Source organism: Clupea harengus, chromosome 3, assembly GCF_900700415.2.
Source record: "Clupea harengus chromosome 3, Ch_v2.0.2, whole genome shotgun sequence".
In the NCBI taxonomy this organism is placed as follows: Eukaryota; Metazoa; Chordata; class Actinopteri; order Clupeiformes; family Clupeidae; genus Clupea; species Clupea harengus.
In genome coordinates, this window is record NC_045154.1 from 10,221,922 (window position 1) to 10,239,316 (window position 17,395).

Genomic DNA, 17,395 nt, shown 5'->3' on the forward strand with positions numbered 1-17,395 from the left:
TCAGGGCAGCTGAGGGAGGGACCGGTCATCAGAGACGGGTCTGACACACACACACACACACACACACACACACTAGTCAGACATCTGTGCCCACTTGATCCTCCTGTTGAACTCCTAACCTCATGCCCTCCTCATGGCCATGAACTCTAACCCTGTTCTAAATCAGTGATGGCTGAAGGGACCTGTATGTGTGTGTGTGTGTGTGAGTGTGAGTGTGACGTAGATGTTTGTCCCAAGGAGCTGGCTCCTTTCAGTGGGATTAGTGCGGCATGCTGGGAAGACAGACCCAGGTGGGCTGGATTAGAGTCTGCCGGTGCTCATGAGCAGTGCATCATGGGTAAAAAGACAGTCAGGCTTCCAGACCACCCCTGATACTCATGATCAGAGTGGGACCACTGAGCAACATTGACTGTCTCTCTTCCCTCTCTCACTCTCTCGCACTCTTTTCCCTCTCTCCCTCTCTCCCTCTCTCTCCCTCACTCATTCTCCCTCTCTCACTCTTCTTCCTCTCTCTCACTCTCTCTCACTCTTCTCCCTCTCCCCCTCTCTCTCTTCTATGTCTGTCTTTTCCTGTATTTCACTGTCTCTTGTTCTCTCCTCTCTATCTCTCTGCCACTGTCTATTTCTCTTTCTCCCTCCCCCTCCCTCCCTCCCCATTTCTGTCTGTTCTTTCAGCTTCTTTCTCCCTGTGTGACTGTGCAGTTCTTCCCCCTCCCCCCCTTTCTTCATATTTCCTGCGTGAGCTCTGTGCTTTGGTGGAGAGGAAGTCATCCATCTTCATTAGGGATGGTCATGGCTCATTGGACATCACCGCGGCAGACTTCACCGCGCCGCTCTCATCTCTGGGAGAGCCTGCTCCACCGGTGGCCATCTGCCTCTCCACCAGCTCATCCAGAGGGTGGAGTGTTGTTTGGTGGGAGTTAAACAGAGTTCGCTTCCCCTCTTCTAATTTTCCCCGCAGGTCAGAGAGAATCACTCACTCGTTTGTTTGCTCTCTCTCTCTTTCTCTCTTTTTTTCTGAAATCTTTTTTTGGAGTCTTTGTTTTGTTTTTGTCCAGTGGTTTTCTTTAGCGCTTAGCCAACGTGTCTGGAATTTCAGTAATGTGCGGAGAGGCAGAGGGTTCCTGTGGCAGAGAGGAGGGGTACACACACACACACACACAAACACACACACCCACAACCACAAACACAACACAGACACCCACAACACACAACACACACACACACACACACACACACACACACACACACAGAGACACAGACACAATTGCATTGTCTCACACACTTGAACTGGCATACATGCACTCAAATCTTTTCAAACATACGCACTGGGTCACACTGGACGCACGGGTCTGCAATATCTGGTGGATTGTAGGGGAATTGTTCCTTGATCCAGAGATTCTCTCCGTCCTCTTACCCCCTCTGTCCTCTCTCTCTCTCTCTCTCTCTCTCTCTCTCTCTCCCTCTCAGCTGTGTGTGAGATGAGGCACATGAGAGTGGTTGAGTGTTTATTCTGTACCCACAAGAGGGTTCCATCTCCTTTTCTGCAGCGAGTTATTTTCACCGACGGTTAACCGGCAGTCTGTTATTAGCGTGAGGTTTTACCGGAACCCACGGGAGAGTAGCTGTTTCCGAGGTGACCGAAGACAACAAACCGTGCTGGAACGTGACACTGGTAAGCCTTTCCAGCTCGTAACTTGCTCTGGAATGGGTCTGTCTCAGAACCGCAACTATGAGGACGGTCTCAGGGCTATCCAGCAAAGCACTGTGAACGCTTCGGTCAGCCTTGTCATGGAAAGAGAGACTAATATGGTCATTCTGTGTAACATGCCTTGGACCAGTGTGCTAAGCTACTGGGTGATATGTTTGGTGGACTGGGGATGGGGTCTGAATGAAATTTGGCTGGCCCAGTGAAGCCCTACACACTACCCATGGCATGTGGAGTGTGTAGTCTGATGTGATTCTGTTAGCTCAGCTCATTTACACACACACACACACACACACACAGACACAGACACACACACACTTACACACTCACACACTCACACACGCTCACACTTACAAAATAATGCAAAGTCAGGCATGCTGATAGCCAAATGTTTCAAATCCTGGAAATGGTTGAACACAGAACTGATGGATAAACCATCCGTATCTTAGGGTTACACATATCACTACCACCATACTGCAGGGCAGTCCAGATCCCTGCCTGAGAAGTTAACCACCACACTGTGTGACGTATCCTTGTTTGCTGTAACTGCTGTACCAATTACTTGGTGTGTGAGAGAATGAAAAAGATAAGAGAGAAGGTTTGTATGAATGAGAGTGTACAGTTTTACTCTGATGTGTGATTCCTGCTGTATGTGTGTTTCCTTTTGTGCCTGAGCAAGAACACAGACATGTACATTTGCTTGGAGTTGGAGACCTTCTGTGGAGACCTGCTGTGTCCTGTGCTATTGTGTGTGTGTGTGTGTGTGTGCGTGTGTGTGTTCAAACATTTTATCGGTTCTGTGATTGACTGGATGCAGGTGCTGCAGTGTTGTCTCAATGTTGTCTTCATGTTGCCTTAGTGTTGTTGTGTTGTGTTGTGTTGTGTTGTGTTGTCATTGGCCTTGCTTTGCAATCCAATCCCAGTGATATCTTAATTGGTCCGCCCTCTCTCTCCCTCCCTCTCCCCCCACCCACCCAGCAGCGCTTAAAAAACCTCCAAAAACAAACGAAAACAAATCAAGTCAAGTGTCGATCCGTTTGGGATTACTGAGGTCAGATTAACTAATTGAAATGTAACGAGCGCAATCCTTTTTTCGTGGCTAAATATTTTCCCCCTCTTTGAGTGGGTTTAACGAGTGATTTACTGGAGATTTGCAAAGCTTTTTTCATTCCTCTGGATTTTGGCGATATGGTGGCTTTGCTAATCTGTTTGCTGTTTTGGGTGGAGGGGGAATTTATTTATTTATTTATTTTTTTCTTTCTTCTTCTTCTCTGCTAAGTTCATGGCCTTGTTTCTGTGTCCAAGGAGAGCAGTCTTCTGGCAAGATGGATGTTTTTTCATTTTTTATTGATATTTTCTTAGAGGGTAGGGGGGGGGGGGTTGAGGCCATGCTGTCGTGTGAGGGGAACCGGCCTGTAGGGAGTGAAGAGTGTTTGGGCGCCAGGGCGTTGCTCTGCTGCAGAGGGATGTCAGGGTGCTGAGTCCATAGGGTGAATACTTGTGACCCTGTGTGTGAGTGTGAGTGTGAGTGTGTAATGGCATGTTGACGTTGGCTCATACTTGTGAATAGTGTGGATGCTCGAGTCGGGGGCGTGCTAGGAGACATCTTGCCCTCTCTGCCCTGTCTCTCCTCCCCTCGTGGCGTCTCAGCGGGTGGCGGGATGCTCTGCCAAATATCAGACTGTTTCATAACCCCCTGGTCCCCCCCCCCCCCCCCCTCCAATCAGTCTGCCCGGCCGAGCTAGTGTAGTAGGAAACCAGTCCATTAGTATCCTAGGGCCAACCCAAGTGCAGGAGAACAACAACGTGACTGCAAGCAGACAAAGAGACGACTATTTCAGGATCAGTGGAGCTTGTAGGTTGTAATTTAAACTCAATCTGGGAGACGTGCTGAGATGGGTCGCTCGGTGTTCCTGCTCTGCCGTGTTCATGTGATCACACACACACACACACACACACACACACACACACACACACTCTCTCTCCTCCCACGCAACTGTCTCTGCCATTGGGCTCAGGTCCTCTTCTGTTGGCCAACTCACAGTGTGTATTCAGAGTTGCTGTACAGGACGGTGTTCGCCTGTTTCTGAGAATGAAGCTCATATTAACAGGCATAGAGCATTGTTTGTTTTCCTGTACATATTTAGTCTGTCTTCCTTTTCTGGAAATAAACAGCCTGTGGGTATATCTGACACGAAACACGGTGCTCATGCATGTTTCCCTCTTATCTTATCACGTGAGAGGCGTTGGCATTATCCTGTGCCAATGAAGCATCGCCATGTTGTTTTATGAGTCCTTCTGACTGTTCCTTCTGACTGTTCCCAAGTGACCTGATTTCACCTCTTCTGAAGAAGGTAGAGGACGGTTTGTGTCCAACCTGCACTGGGTGAAGGCGCTGGACTCAAAGAGAGATATTTAATTGTTTACTGTGAGATAAGACTGCTGCTTCAGAGTTTTAACCTTGAAGTCAGCTAGACATGACTCTGCCTCGGGGTCTATCCGAAACACACACACACACACACATACACACACACACACACACACACACACACACACACACACACTACTACTAGCTGCTAGTCTCCCCTCCCCCTCCAGCTCACTCATTGTCATCTGTCAGCGGTGCGGGATTGTCTGGGTTGCAATGAGGTAATGCTCTCTTGTGTTTGTTACCGTGGCAACAGTGGCGGAGAGCGAACTGGGTGGGGCAGCAGCACACACCAGCTGATCCTCCCAATGTCTCTCAGGAGAGGAAGTGACCTCAGAGGTCACGCCTCTCTCTCTCTCTCTCTCTGTGTGTGTGTGTGTCTGTCTGTCTTCTTGCACAAGGGCTTTTGGGGATGAGGGTGTGTGTGTGTGTGTGTGTGTGTTGCATGATGTTGCTGGAGAAGTATCCGGAGGTGGAGGAGCTGGAAGATCTTTTTGGCACTCTCCATTCTGTCCTCTTGGGAATGTTACAGAGTTCAGCAATAGAGCAGCCGGCTCCCCAGAACAACAGGCAGAGAGAAAACGAGAGCAGACAAAATTATCAGAGAGAAAGAGAGAGCGAGAGAGACAGACAGAGAGGGAGGATGGGGAGGGGGGGATAGAAAGGGAAAGCTGAAGGAAGGAAGGAAGGAACTGGAAGTGGAAGGAGGGAGGATCTGTTAAATTCTTTCCCTCTGAAGGTGGAAATGCTGACTGAAGCAACTCCAGAGGGCTCCAGCCCTGCAGAGCCCTGACATTAAGCCCCTCTGCTGGGCTGCCAAACACAATATTAACCCTGGCCCACTTCTGCCCGTGTCAGAATACAGGAAATTATACATTAACATCAGACATGTGCAGTTTCTCCCTCCGCGTGAACCAGGAGGCCAGTGGACTGACCTGCTGATGGAGCAGCCATCTTAGATGTTCAGGAGTCAGTCAGAAAGAGAGAGAGAGAGAGAGGGAGAGAGAGAGAGACACCTGACCCGGCTGCTCTGTCCGATCGGGTTCTTCACAGCCCAGAGGAGTGGCGGAAATAGCTCACACCTGTCTGAGTTTGAATCTTGGACATAATTCTGGACATGTGTGCAGTGTGAGCCCACACACACTGCTTTGGTAGTGGTATTCGCTTGCAAGTTAGTCGCAATGTTCTTGTGCCCTCTCTTTTACACACACACACACACACACACACGCACACATACACACACACGCACAGACACACACACTATTCCCTTCCATTCCCTAGTCAGCAGAACGGAATAAAGTGTCCATAAATTGTCCCTTTATTTGAATCAGTCTGAAGGTTTTAGTGCTTCATTCAGCAGTAGGAAGTTGGAAGGTGCAGTGCAGATAGAGAACACCCGAGCCATGAAAAAGAACTACTAAAGAAGCTCCAGTTTATGTGCATACTGAAGCCATGCTAAATGCAATTCTTAATATATGGTCTTAATACCGGTAGTTCATTTCAAGTTCAAGGTAATGACTTGAAATGTACACTAGTCATATATATTTGTACATATTTGTTTGTTTGTATGTTTTTTTTGGGGGGTGGGGTTGTTCCAGAGTCTGCTCTTGTTCTTGGCTCTGGCTCCCATGTATGTGTGTTCAGACAGCAGGGTCTTTAGACATGAGCTCAGTAGCAGCTGTAGCCCTAGCCTAAGGACACAGGGCTAGTGTTGACCTTACCTGCGCTGTGCTTAACGCTCCGATCAATGATCGCATGGAATGAGGAAGTCACTGTGGGACCTTGACTGAGATGGCAACCGGTGATCACATGTTAGGCTTTTGGTGTAGTGTGTGTGTGTGTGAGCGGGAGGGTGTGCCTGTCTTAGGGGTTTGTTTAGTTTTGTATACTGTACAGTAGGTGTTTTGTTTACTGTTTTCAATAGTTGATGTCTGTGTTATGTACCGCACAGGTAAGTTTTTGTTGTTTTGTTGTTGTTTGAAGTTGTGCTTCCTTTACGATGTTGTGTTGCTTATACCATGTTATGGTAAGTTGTCTGTTGGAGTGCTTGGTGCTCTTTGAGAAAGTGTGTTTGTTGTGAAATATTGTCTCATTTTTGGGTTGTGAGTGTTGGGTACAGGGCTGTATGTGGTTTCTATGGCGCAATGTTACAGTGTCAGTCAAGTGTGTGTGTGTTTTGTTTTTGCAGGACATAGCCTACAGTTCAGCTGCACTGAATGTGTCTGTATGTGTAGAGTTAGTGTGTGTCTGTATGTGTAGTGTAGGGTTATGAGGCAGTCTTGAGCATACAGCTGTGTGAGTGTGTGTGTTGTGGGTTTTTACAGGGCGGTGTGGTAATCGTGAAGACTGCAATGGATGTGTGAATTGGTACCCAGCTTTCGTAAAAGGCCTGTGTGACCGAACAGTTCTGCTTCCTTTGCCACTTGTGGCTGGCTCAGAATGTTGTTTGTCTCTCTCCTTCTGTCCTCCTCTCTCTATTCCTCTCTCTCCCTCTCTCTCTGTTTCTCTCTTGGTCTCTCTCTCTCTCGCTTTCTCTCTGTTTCTCTGTTGGTGTCTCTCTCCCTCCCCTGTGGTTCAGGCTGAGGCAGGTAGTGTTACTCTGTTGTAGTTGAAGAGAGCTGCAGGCTTTGATCACATGTCACAGTGTGCTTTTAGACTCTGTCTCCTTAACCCCTTTCCTGAGTGCCATGCACAACACACACACACACACACACACACACACACACACACACACACTACTGAATTGGCACATGCCTACTCCTCACAAATGTAGAGCTCCATTACCATGTGCCCAATCTTGTACTGTAACGTACACTCACTACTATTTTACACACACACACACACACACACACACACACACACACACACACACACACACACACACACACACACAGCTGAAGCCCTATGTAAACATTGGAATCCCACAGGAGCTGCAGTGGGCTGGACAGCATGCAGTCAGCGTGTAATCTGCTCTATTTATAGCTAAGTGTGTGACACAATCCCTCCGCAAAGCTGAAAAATGCATGCCACATCACACGTGTGTGCCTTTTTGTATGCAATGTATGTCTGTGTGTGTGTGTGTGTGTGTGTCTTTCTGCGGCAAGTCTGGGCAGTGATACTAAAGATGTTTAATCTAAAATGCCCATCAGGCCCATGGCAACACAGAGGAATTTCCAATGCAGTAACAACCTCGACTTCCTTGATGCCTACTTATTACCAAAACAAGAACAAAGTCGAGTCGTTTATTGTCAGTCATTCAATGAGTTTTGTTAAGGAGCTGATAATGACAAAGTAAAAAACAAACATCACATGTTAACGCAATGCCACGTAATGAAACCTGTGCAGTTAGAATCACTGTCAGCTCCAATGGGGGGGCTTTAGACTGTGGACAGCGTCAGCTGCACAGGCATAATACCTCCTTCACGCACGCACGCACGCACGCACGCACGCACGCATGCACGCACGCACGCACGCACACACACAAACACAGGTACTGATATAGTCTGTGTGTTATACGCATTAGTGTTTCACAACCCAGTGTTTGTGTTATTTATCTAATGTGTCCTTGCTGTCCATAGATAGAGTAGGACAAGTAATCAGTCTTTCCTACATGATGCAGTAAGTGATCAGTAGTTTCTCTCTGATTCCACTGAAATATGGATATAACAGTATGTGTACTGTGTGAATACGCTGGTGTACAGTATGTGTACTGTGTGTGTATGCTGGTGTACAATATGTGTACTGTGTGAATATTCTGGTGTACAGTATGTGTACTGTGTGTGTATTTGTCTGTTCTTTGAACAGTGTAATGTACTGTACTGTCCTGTACTGACGAGGACAGACCCAGACGTTCATCACTATACCGTAAGGAGGGGATGGGGCCCCAAAACATGAATTGGTGTTGTACCCCTAGCGAAGCGTAATATCAGTGGAAGATGTCAAGACACCTGAAACTCTGTCGGAGTGTGTGTGTGTGTGTGTGTGTGTGTGTGTGATCTCACCATCTCTGGGGCTGCCTTCAATTATTACACAAATGTGCCTGATTCTCTCACACACACGCTCATGTGACCACAGACCTCCCCCATGCTGTTAAAACACACACAGGCACACACACACACACACACACACACACACACACACACACAAACTTGCGCACACACACTCCTACACTCTGTCATGTGAGGTTGTGACAGCGAGTTTGACATTTGACACACACTCACGTGTGTCTCTGATGTGGCTGAATGCTGACTTGAGCGGCCCCATAAACCACACTTCTGTGATGGCATATCCTCACCACAGATTTAGACACACACACACACACACTGTCCGCTGTATTTTGTTTATTTATTCTCCGCCCCCAGAAATTGTTCCAACCTGAGTTTTTGTGGTCAAGCTTTGTAGAGCAATGAATACGGTCACTCTGCAGCCAAGTTGAGTCAAGAAGGCTATTTGCACATTCATTTGTACACTCACCTGTTTTCACTTTCCATGCTAATTTGTGCATTCTCCACGCTCCATTTTCTCCCTTGATAACTGTCAAAGTGACGTTATAAAAACACTGCTTGCAGTTCTGCTCGCTCACTTTAAATGAATGGAATATTGACGTCCTACAAGTCAACGGTTGAAGTAGATCCAATGTGAAGTGATTACTAGCGGTGAAGAGGCCGAGCGAGGTTCTTCCAGGATATCCTCATTCATTGAAGGCCTCTTGTCCAATCAGCAATTAGTAAATCGTTTGACCGGATCTAACTGTTTCTACTCATCTGAATCTGTGTGTGGATTGTTTGTCCAGAATGATACACACTTGTGTGTATTATGCTGGTCCACGAGTGGGAATTTACTGGCTACTGGGTTTGCATTTACAGAGCGGTGTTTGGAGACCCTTTTCACATAGGGACTCTAGGGGCAGTGTCAGTGGGTGTGGGTGTGGGTGTGGGTGAGCTCACTTTGAACAGTGTGTGTGTGTGTGTGTATGTGAGTGGGTGTGGGTGAGCTCACTTTGAACAGTGTGTGTGTGTGTGTGTGTGTGTATGTGAGTGGGTGTGGGTGAGCTCACTTTGAACAGTGTGGGTGTGGGTGAGCTCACTTTGAACAGTGTTTTGTCGAATTTATGTTGAAAATGTTGTTTTAAATTCTATGGAGAGACATGTGTTAATGGATTTGGAGGTTTTCTCTGTGAGTGTGTGTGTGTGCGTGTTCACTGTAGTAAGCTGGCGTTTGATGAAAGAGACCCCTCACCTTCCATCCGTCTGGCTTTTTTATCCTCTGCTGTGGTTAAGGTGGAGCACTCCACATTATGAAACCACATCCCAAGGGTGTGTGTGTATGAGGTAGAGGGAGGGTGAGGTGTGTGTGTGTGTGTGTGTGTGTGTGTGTGTGTGAGTGTGAGAGACAGCGTGTGTGTGAGAGAGTGTGTGTATTTTAAATATTGCAAGCGCTGCATTTTGCTATTTTTAGCCTCCTGCTTCTACTTCAGTAAGCTCAGTTGTTTTCATATCTCAACCTAGACGGCATGCCTGTGTGTGTGTGCGTGTGTGCGTGTGTGTGTGTGTGTGTGTGTCTGTAGGCGTGGGCTGTTCAGAGTGTTTTTTTTTTCAAATCCAGTGATGCCTGACATGTCATTCTGTCTGAGTTCAATCCAGACTGAATCAAAAACAGAGGCCTACTGGTCTCTGAGGCTTTTCTCTCCCCTAATTGTCAAAACATAAACACGTACTGGAGAAACTTAAACACAGCAGCCCACAGCTGTTTCACCTCTTTGTCAGGACTGTGGCTAACGATGATTCCATCCTCCTCATTCAGGACTCTCTGGAGTCCGTTCTTTGCAAATGCACTTGTACAACCACAGCTTTTGATACCATTTGTTGTAATTCATGTGTGTAAACTCATGCAGTTCTGTGTGTGTGTGTGTGTGTGTGTGTGTGTGACCTCTACACTGAGTGAGTATATATGTGCTTGTGTGTGACATCTACACTGAGTGAGTATATATGTGCTTGTTTATGTGCAGGTAGGTTGCAGTGCAGGGACGTGTGTGTGTGTGTGTGTGTGTGTGTGTGTGTGTGTGTAGGTGGGTGGATGAGAACAGATGGACATCTCAAACTCTGTCTAGACTAATCCCTGATCCCTGCCAGTGTGTTGTGGAAGTAAACACACACACTGGAACCACTAGCAGGATACACACATTGGAAGCTACAACTGAGTCTTGACACTGTTTGCATTTCATAATAGGAATAGTGGGGACACTTTTAAGACAATGAAAGGACAATACATCTGATGGTTCTTGCCTTAAGATTGAATGAACTAAAGAGAAATGAATGGTGTTGAACACTAATACAACCTGTTGAAGACCGCAGTGGTGTGTTTGAGCACTATTGTACTCAGGGAGCTAGATCAGGTCATCATTTTTTTTTCAGAAAGATGAAGTACCTCATTAGTTCCACTCACAACTTGTATAAGTGTGTGCAACTACTGCCCTTGTGTCTGACAAACTGAATGTTCACACACACATTTCTGTCTCAGTACTACTGAACTCCATCCCAGCCCTGACGGAGACAGACTGGTCCTGCTGGGGAGGATGAGTGATGAGTGATGGCCACTGTTTCCCCCTCCCTCAGGGGAGACAAGGGGTGGACGAGCACACACAGCCCCAGCTAAGATGATTGCAGTAGAAAGAATCAGTGTTTTTTTTCATGTTAGAGTGCAGGCTTTTTGCCTGTGGGTGTGCTGTTACCCTGGGTCATGTCCATGTCCTGTAAGCACCTCCCCCCTAAGGACCTCTCACTGGCTCCATGATCACTAATAGGTGTTTCCGAACATTGTACACACTGTGTGTGTTCACCAATTGTGGTCCCTTTGAGTGCATCGAGCTGGCTTGTATTTCTGCCTGGCTGACTCTGAGAGCTGGTCTTGGAATATTAGTGACAAAGATGGCTCCTCTGATTAGCTGCCGCCTTGTTTTGTATTGCACTGCACCTTGCCTGTGTCGTACTTTGGAATGTGTCTACACCATGAGCACATGGCAACCACTTGGGATGCAGCGCCCGGAGAGCAGCTGGAGCTTAGGTGCCTTAGGTGCCTTGCTCAAGGGCACTTCAGCCAAGGATGTTGAGGTTAGGGGAAGGCGCTGTTCATTCACTACCCCAGTTTTTCCCACCGGTCCAGGGGATCGAACCAGCTATCTTTCTGGCACAACCTCGCGTCTTCCCTTGAGGAATTCACCACTGGCCGCCAAGCAACTACATGGGGTCCACGAGTGAACCAGGATCTGTGTTGCAAAAAAAGAGAGCAGTTCGACACTCCATACTCCAGCAAGTATGGGACACTGAATTATCCTACAGGTCACCTCAACTCTGTTTTTGAGGTCGTTAACTGCATACCTTCCACGTGAGCCACACTAAATCCCTGGATGTGATCTGCCAGTGTAGTGCTTCACTGGGTGGAGTGGATGCTTATGAGAGGAAGCGCTGTGTAGTCCATGACTAACACGCTCGGTTGGATTATGTGGCCGGTAACAGGTTTCGTTTCCTGCCGTGGGATGTTGTTATTCCCACGGGCCCCGAACTACTTCCTCTTTAATTCCCACCATCCAGTCTGTCAGTTCCTGTTCTGGTAGCTCATGTCATTGATAAGCGTGTCCTTGTGGAAGAGTTCAGGACTGCTATTAGCCTGATGGGAACATTTTTACGAGTCACGTGCGTTTCTTACTGATGATGTCGACTCTCGTTTGATGTCATGTCTCTTTCTGAAGTAAAGTGGTGCACGTGCGCATTTTCACGTCTGCCACTGTTATTAATGTAGGCTCCCAACTGCAAGCAGCAAGTGATAAAGGAAAGGAGAGTTGCTTGTAACACATGCACATCAAATGTATCTATGACCAGTATTAAGGATTTAAAAAAAGGGTTCTAGCTTAAATGTATTGAAATGATCTCCCTCTGATAGAGGCAGCTAGCAGGATGAATTGAGAGGATTGGTCTCTGAAGTTGCTGGTATGAATGCAAGCTAAACTATGCTAGTAGCAGCTGCAGCTGTGAGTGTGTATGTATGTATGTATGTATATATATATATATATATGTGTGTGTGTGTGTGTGTGTGTGCTCTGGTTGTATGCTGGTACGGTTGCAAGTGGCCATGTTTGCCATACTTGCTGGCATCTTGCTCTAGATGTTTGGTAAAAGCAGACATGCCTGGCACGTCTATTGGAATCTCCTCTGTGTGTTTCCTGTTTATAAGCCGTCTGGCGCTCCCGTCGCCCGCCGCCCGCCGCTGGACTCTGGCTCATGGCTTGGCCTTATCACAGTGACACTGCCCCATTTATATAAAGCACAAGGTCCTGCCCCGCTGCTCCAACTTGGCCAGGACATATGTAATCATGTCGGCCTCTGACGGCGTCGGGAGCACACACTAACACACACTAACACACACTAACACACACTAACACACACTAACACACACTAACACACACACACACACACACACACACACACACACACACACACACACACACACACACACACACACACACACACACATTCCTGGCATTTACACCAACGCCCAGACAGCAGCTGGCTATAGATGCCTGTGTATATGTTATTGTGTACGTTATATATTATGTGTATATTGTGAATGGAATGTAAAAGAGCGTGTGAAAGACATATCTTTGGCGACAACATTGCCCTCTACGTCTGTGTAAATCCATGACTGGTGGTGCAGGTGATTGAGTAATTAATTAATGGGTTGATTTGTGGTTGGTTGATTGATTAATTGATTGATTTATTTAATTTAGAAACACGGGAATAGTTTCTGTGTGTTGCCTTTGTCTGTAGCAACTCTTAAAGTTATGTGTAATCTGGTGAACTCGTCATTGCAATCTGTCTGTAATAAGTCATCCTCAAAATATACATTTTGGATTTAGCAGTTTGCCAAACTGCCCTGATTTCTGCTTATAAGTTCAATAATGTGGGATGATTATGATGGAAAATGTGTTTTACTGTTTGGCTTGCAGATTTAATATCAAGGCTAATTTCTCAATTTCCTTTCCCCCCTCTCTTTATCTCTCTCTCTCTCTCTCTCTCTATCTGCAGTGAGGATGTGTGAAGCCGGGAGTTAATCACTACCCCCCCCTCGCGCTCAGACTTACTGAGTGACCCCTCCCTCCAGTCCCACGATCCCCGGTGGGCCGTTGGGGGTGTCTGTGGGAGGGGGGTGCACCATGGCGGGCCGTGGAGGTGTAGGGGGGCTGGGTGGGGTTGGCGGCGGCGGCGGCGGCGAGCAGGTTAACCCCTCCCATGTGCTGTTCGACCGCTTCGTCCAGGGCAGCACCTTCAAAGGCACCATGAAGGCCTTCCAGGAGCTGTGCGACCATGTGAATCTCAAGCCGACCGAGTCACGCATCTTCTACCACAAGCTCAAGTCCAAGCTCAACTACTGGAAGGCCAAGGCACTGTGGGCCAAGCTGGACAAGAGGGCCTCGCACAAAGACTACAAGAAGGGCCGAGCCTGTGCCAACTTCAGGGTGAGGGTTTTTGGGTGTGTTCATCCTATGTAGATCACGCTGAAGCACACTGATGGATCATGGAGTAGGGCTCAACCTGGGCTGTGTTCTGTGACACTGAGAATCCCAGAATGCCATTTGCATGTTCTGAATAAAGCACACTTTACTGCTCAAGGCACAGTTTATTTGTGTTGTGGTAGAAACGTATACTGTGTGCGTGTGTGTATATGAGAGATGTCAAAAACACTTCTCATGTCCATGTGTTGCTCTTCAGTGTCTGATCATTGGTGCGGGCCCCTGCGGACTGCGGACGGCTATAGAGCTGGGGTTCCTAGGGGCCAAAGTGGTCCTGCTGGAGAAGAGGGATGCCTTCTCCCGCAACAATGTTCTCCACCTCTGGCCCTACACTATCCAGGACCTCCGGAGCCTCGGGGCCAAGAAGTTCCATGGGAAATTCTGTGCCGGCTCCATCGACCATATCAGTAAGTCCCGCTAGTGCACACCTGAAGCCCAAATGGACCTCTTTCTTTCCAGCAGCTCTTCTATATCCAGAACCTACTTCTCCTTCTTTCGGTCACATTCCATTTGTAGTAGTCACTTGAGAAGTTCATATTTTTACCCTCTTCCCTCTTCCTTATTTTGCGGTCATTTGCAAGTTTTCCTTGAACTACTTTAGTAGCCTTCAATGACACGCTGACTGATTTAGATAGAATTTGCATAACTACATAACTACTCAGTCATTGAGATTTCTTGCCGGCTGATTTGTGTGCGTGTGTGCTTTTGTGTGCGTGTGTGCATTTGTGTGTGTGTGTGTGTTTGTGTGTGTGTGTGTCTGTGTGTGTAGGTATTCGTCAGCTGCAGCTGATGCTGTTGAAGGTGGCTCTGCTGCTGGGCATTGAGATCCATGTGAATGTGGAGTTTAAGGGCCTCATCGAGCCGCCAGAAGACCAGGAGAACGAGAGTGAGTCTGTCCCACCTCATCAGTCTCTGACTGGGCTACAAAAGTGGGGGAGCCCCCCTTAAGACAACACAATACCGCCGGTGATTCTGGAATGGAATGTCTGACCCTGGTGTGTGTGTGTGTGTGTGTGTGTGTGTGTTGTAGGGATAGGCTGGAGGGCAGAGGTGCACCCCAGGACTCATCCGGTGAATGAGCTGGAGTTTGACGTCATCATCGGAGCTGATGGGAGAAGAAACACTCTTGCAGGTAACAAGAGAACACACACACGTGCAGACTCACACATAAACTCCTACAAACAGACGCACACACGCACACACGCACACACGCACACACTAACATACCAGTGATATTTACTGGGAATATGTGCTGCTCTCCTGTGCTGTGTGTGAATGGCAATGGGATTGCTTGTATGCATCTTTTGGTTGGACCAGTGAACTGGCATGACCTTTGACCTCACCCCCCCCTCTCTCCCCACAGGCTTCCGCAGGAAGGAGTTCCGGGGGAAGCTGGCAATCGCCATCACGGCCAACTTCATCAACCGGAACACCACGGCCGAGGCCAAAGTGGAGGAGATCAGTGGTGTGGCCTTCATATTTAATCAGAAGTTCTTCCAGGACCTACGCGAGGCCACAGGTAACACACACACACACACACACACACACACACACTACACACACTACACACACTACACACACACACTACACACACTACACACACTGACCTGAAGCCATTAGCATCTGACTGACGAGCCTGAGTATAACACTGTGCTTTTACACTGACCTGAAGCCATTAGCATCTGACTGATGTGCAGCAGAGGCTTTGAGTCAGACCAGACGGAGGCACGCTGAGAGACCTGCCTGTCTGTGTCTGCAGATGCCGTCAGATCAATATGTTACACCTCAGACATTCAGTCTCTTTGTGCGACAGCTAGGTGCTCTGAGAATGCTAGCTGTTTAAAGTGATTCGATGTGATTGGAGAAGTGGGGGGGCGGTGAATGCTAAACAGTTATTCGGTTGGAGACCTTTTTAAAGGCAGCTTTAGTATAGATCCACTCACTAATGACTGAGGTGATGTCTGGCCCTAGATACCTGCAGGACTGTTAGGTTCCCATATGGAAAAAGTCTGTAAAATCCATATGTTCATTTTATATAGTATATTCGATACCTGTGTATTACACATAATTATGGCCCCTTTCATATACAGTAACATAGAAAAAATGTATGTTTTATATACGACCTACCTTGCATGTTGGAAGGCATTATGCCATTTAAGTATGAAATATATATGCTAGGTCTTGACCAGATTTATCATGTACATGACAAGTGTGATTCCTGAATGTTTTTTACTGGCCATTTTCATGTGGGTTAGACTGTACACATGCAGGTTGGTTGGACCTTACCTCAGACTGTAGGTGTCTGCTGTGATCAGACATAATTAGATGAGCTGCAGTTTAAACCATAGATGACGGCTGGCTGGCTGAGAGCGAGTGTTAGAGCCTGAGACTGTGGATGCCAGCTTACAAGAGCCGCAGGTTTCTGTGGTAGACTGGAGCACACTGCCTAAGGATTGTGAAATGGAGTGGACTAAACTGATGGAGGAAACAGTTTTGGCAGTGGATATCTGTTGAAAGGATGGCTTTATGTGACTGACTGTGGATGCTTTTAGGGCCATTGGATCACTCAGGAAGGTGAAACATTTTGACACCCGCAGAAATCCCCACACACTGCTCATGGCTGTGAGTCCTGTAAATGTGTCAATGTAAACGGCGTGCCATTGGACTAAGTAACCACAGGTTGCTACGGCCTGCTGCATGCTGTAAGTGCAGCACCTGATAGGAATGTTGTGAGAGGCTGGGTGTATTTAAATGGCATTTACATTGACATTGACTAAGTGTGGGGCAGATGCTTTCATCTAGTGAATGTTGCCAAGTTCAACACAGGCCAATCAGAGCTCACCAAAGGAGCCCACTTTCTTTTTTAGCGTGGGAACAAAAATGAATTTGGAATGTGTAGGCAAATTTAGTACGACCGCAACCACACTCATTTTGAAAGGTTGTGAGACAACTGCAGGAGCTTCGTGAGTGTGTTCATATGTGAGTGCGTTCACATGTGAGTGTGTTCATATGTGAGTATATGCCTGCTCGGGTGGTGGGTTTAGGTAGGAGAGAGGAGGCTGTGCTTGAGTGCATTTAGGTGTTTGGGTTAGGCTGCTAACCCAAACGGTGTCTGTGTTGATATGGTGTTCCAAGTAGGGCTGAACGATTTGGGAAAATAATCTAATTGCGATTTTTTACCAAAATATTGCGATTGCGATTCGATGTGCGATTTTTTTTTTTTTATCCTCTTTTTTTTCCCCAACAAAACGTAATGAATGATTTAAATATGACCAACACAATATTAGATACATTTAGTGTAAAATATTCTTTCCCACATTTTACATTTTTATTTAACTGCTCATTACAGAAACAAGAACAGCAAATCGGTGGCTTTGCCACTGTGCATTTAAGTAATTTAAAAAAAGTAATTTTAAGTATAAACACTAGGCATGCACTTTTTAAACACTGTGTGCAAAATGTACCATCTTAAAAAAAAAATATATATATTTTTTTTTTTTTTTTTTGTGACCACGTTTTTTAATCGCGAACGTTGCGGTTAGAAAATCGCGTTCTATCATATCGCGATTAAATCGCAAATGCAATTAATCGTTCAGCCCTAGTTCCAAGGTATATTTGTTTTTCTCGGTTACTCTGTGTGGATGTGTTTAGGTATGCGTGCATCTGTTTACATTAGTGTGTGGTGGTGTGTATG

The 17,395-nt window shown here is 46.9% G+C and overlaps 1 protein-coding gene across 4 annotated transcripts in view; it reads left to right on the forward strand.

Annotated features, from left to right (window-relative positions):
- The window catches only part of mical3a (microtubule associated monooxygenase, calponin and LIM domain containing 3a), a 103,336-nt gene that overhangs the window by 35,878 nt on the left and 50,063 nt on the right, over window positions 1-17,395 (forward strand). For all 4 annotated transcript variants that reach the window (XM_031564525.2, XM_031564526.2, XM_031564527.2 and 1 more), the window contains 5 exons: window positions 13,217-13,647; window positions 13,901-14,108; window positions 14,471-14,587; window positions 14,732-14,833; window positions 15,065-15,220. In XM_031564525.2, coding sequence (XP_031420385.1) covers window positions 13,345-13,647; window positions 13,901-14,108; window positions 14,471-14,587; window positions 14,732-14,833; window positions 15,065-15,220 — 886 coding nt within the window. In that variant the 5' untranslated portion in view covers window positions 13,217-13,344. The remainder of the gene's footprint in view (window positions 1-13,216; window positions 13,648-13,900; window positions 14,109-14,470; window positions 14,588-14,731; window positions 14,834-15,064; window positions 15,221-17,395) is intronic.